The sequence below is a fragment of the Frankliniella occidentalis genome, unplaced genomic scaffold (genome assembly GCF_000697945.3).
Source record: "Frankliniella occidentalis isolate FOCC.00 unplaced genomic scaffold, Focc_3.1 Scaffold256, whole genome shotgun sequence".
NCBI classification, from domain to species: Eukaryota; Metazoa; Arthropoda; class Insecta; order Thysanoptera; family Thripidae; genus Frankliniella; species Frankliniella occidentalis.
The window spans coordinates 150,510-151,860 of NW_026267382.1; the positions used below are offsets into that span (position 1 = coordinate 150,510).

Consider the following 1,351-nt stretch of genomic DNA (forward strand, 5'->3'; position numbering starts at 1 on the left):
TCAAATGCTTCTGTGTGACTTTAAATCTTCTTGTGCAAAGCATGGTGTTATGTTCCCCAATGCAGAGGGATACATCAATTTTGGCCATTCGCTTGAAATCGGCCTGCTTGTCATGCGAACTGGAAAGCCAAGGTTAGCCGTTGCTACAGTTGTAACAGACAAAGATCTCGCACTGCCCATTGGCGCAAGGATGCGAAATGTCTCCATACAGAACATTCATGAAATTCGACTAAACTTCTTACCATGGAGGCAGGGCGGCGAAAAGCTAGTACGGACGTGTACCGGTATGTGAAGTGCCTGGAACATTTAAAACTGCAGTGTGTCAAATGCCTATGCCTGCATGGACTAGGTGCAGATGAGAAGGGCGCATATCGTAAGTTGGGTTCCACTTCTTAGGTAGTGCTTCGGTTCCGTCTCGACGGAGAACCGACCACAAGTCAGTGACTTTACTTCCTCCTTGCGAAAAATGAATCTTGATGGCAAGCCTGACTTAGAGGACCTTGTTGAGCGGACCGGCGAGTCATATAAACTGTGCATCTAATTGGCTGAGCGATTAGCGTAGCCCATTACTCCACTGACCGGAAAAGTTTCATTCTGTTTGTTTGTTTGTCTGTTTGTCCGTCTGTCCGTCTGTCCGCACGATAACTCGAGAAAGAATTGAGATATCGATCGGGAAATTTCAGGGTCGTTTTGTATCATAAAAAGACAGATCGAGTTCGAAGATAAGCACTCTAGCTCAAAAATTGACTTTAAAAAAAATCAAAAACCACAGGCTGCAAGATATATCTTTTTTTTCCAAATATTTTTGGCTGAGCGATTGGCGAAGCCTATAACTCCAGTGATGATCAAAAAGTTTCGCGTCTGTCTGTCTGTCTGTCTGTTTTTCTGTGCGCACGATAACTCGAGAACGAATTTAGCTAGCGACCTGGGATTTCCAGGGTCGTTTTGTGTCATAAAAAGACAGATCGAGTTCGAAGAAGAGCATTCTAGCTCAAAAATTGGATTTTTAAAAAAATCAAAAACCACAGGTCCCCAAAATAGGGTTTTTTAAAAATATTACTTTTACAGTCTCCTAAGGGGTAACTCATCAAAAGAGAGTCCTCTGGGCGAAAATTTTCTCCGTTTTGCTCTAGCTCAAACCGTTGAGGCACTAGAGGGTGTTTTTGACGAAAATAAGCGAAAAAATGTACAACCCTGCATGCTTAGTCAAAGTGACGGGCCGGAGGCCCGTATCTTTGTGTACACTTTTGCACTAACCGACTCGGGTGTCAGCGCCGCAGGCCTAGGTAGATGTATGCCAGGCGCGTCGCAGCGTAACAGTGTTTCGTGAGATATCGCGAAGCCTGTTACG

At 44.6% G+C, this 1,351-nt stretch overlaps 1 protein-coding gene across 1 annotated transcript in view; it reads right to left on the reverse strand.

The window, feature by feature from the left end:
• The window catches only part of LOC113214609 (uncharacterized), a 19,079-nt gene continuing 17,728 nt past the window's right edge, over positions 1-1,351 (reverse strand). Inside the window, exon 3 of the mRNA XM_052273238.1 lies at positions 1-119. Within this exon, the coding sequence (XP_052129198.1) occupies positions 1-119 (119 nt within the window). The remainder of the gene's footprint in view (positions 120-1,351) is intronic.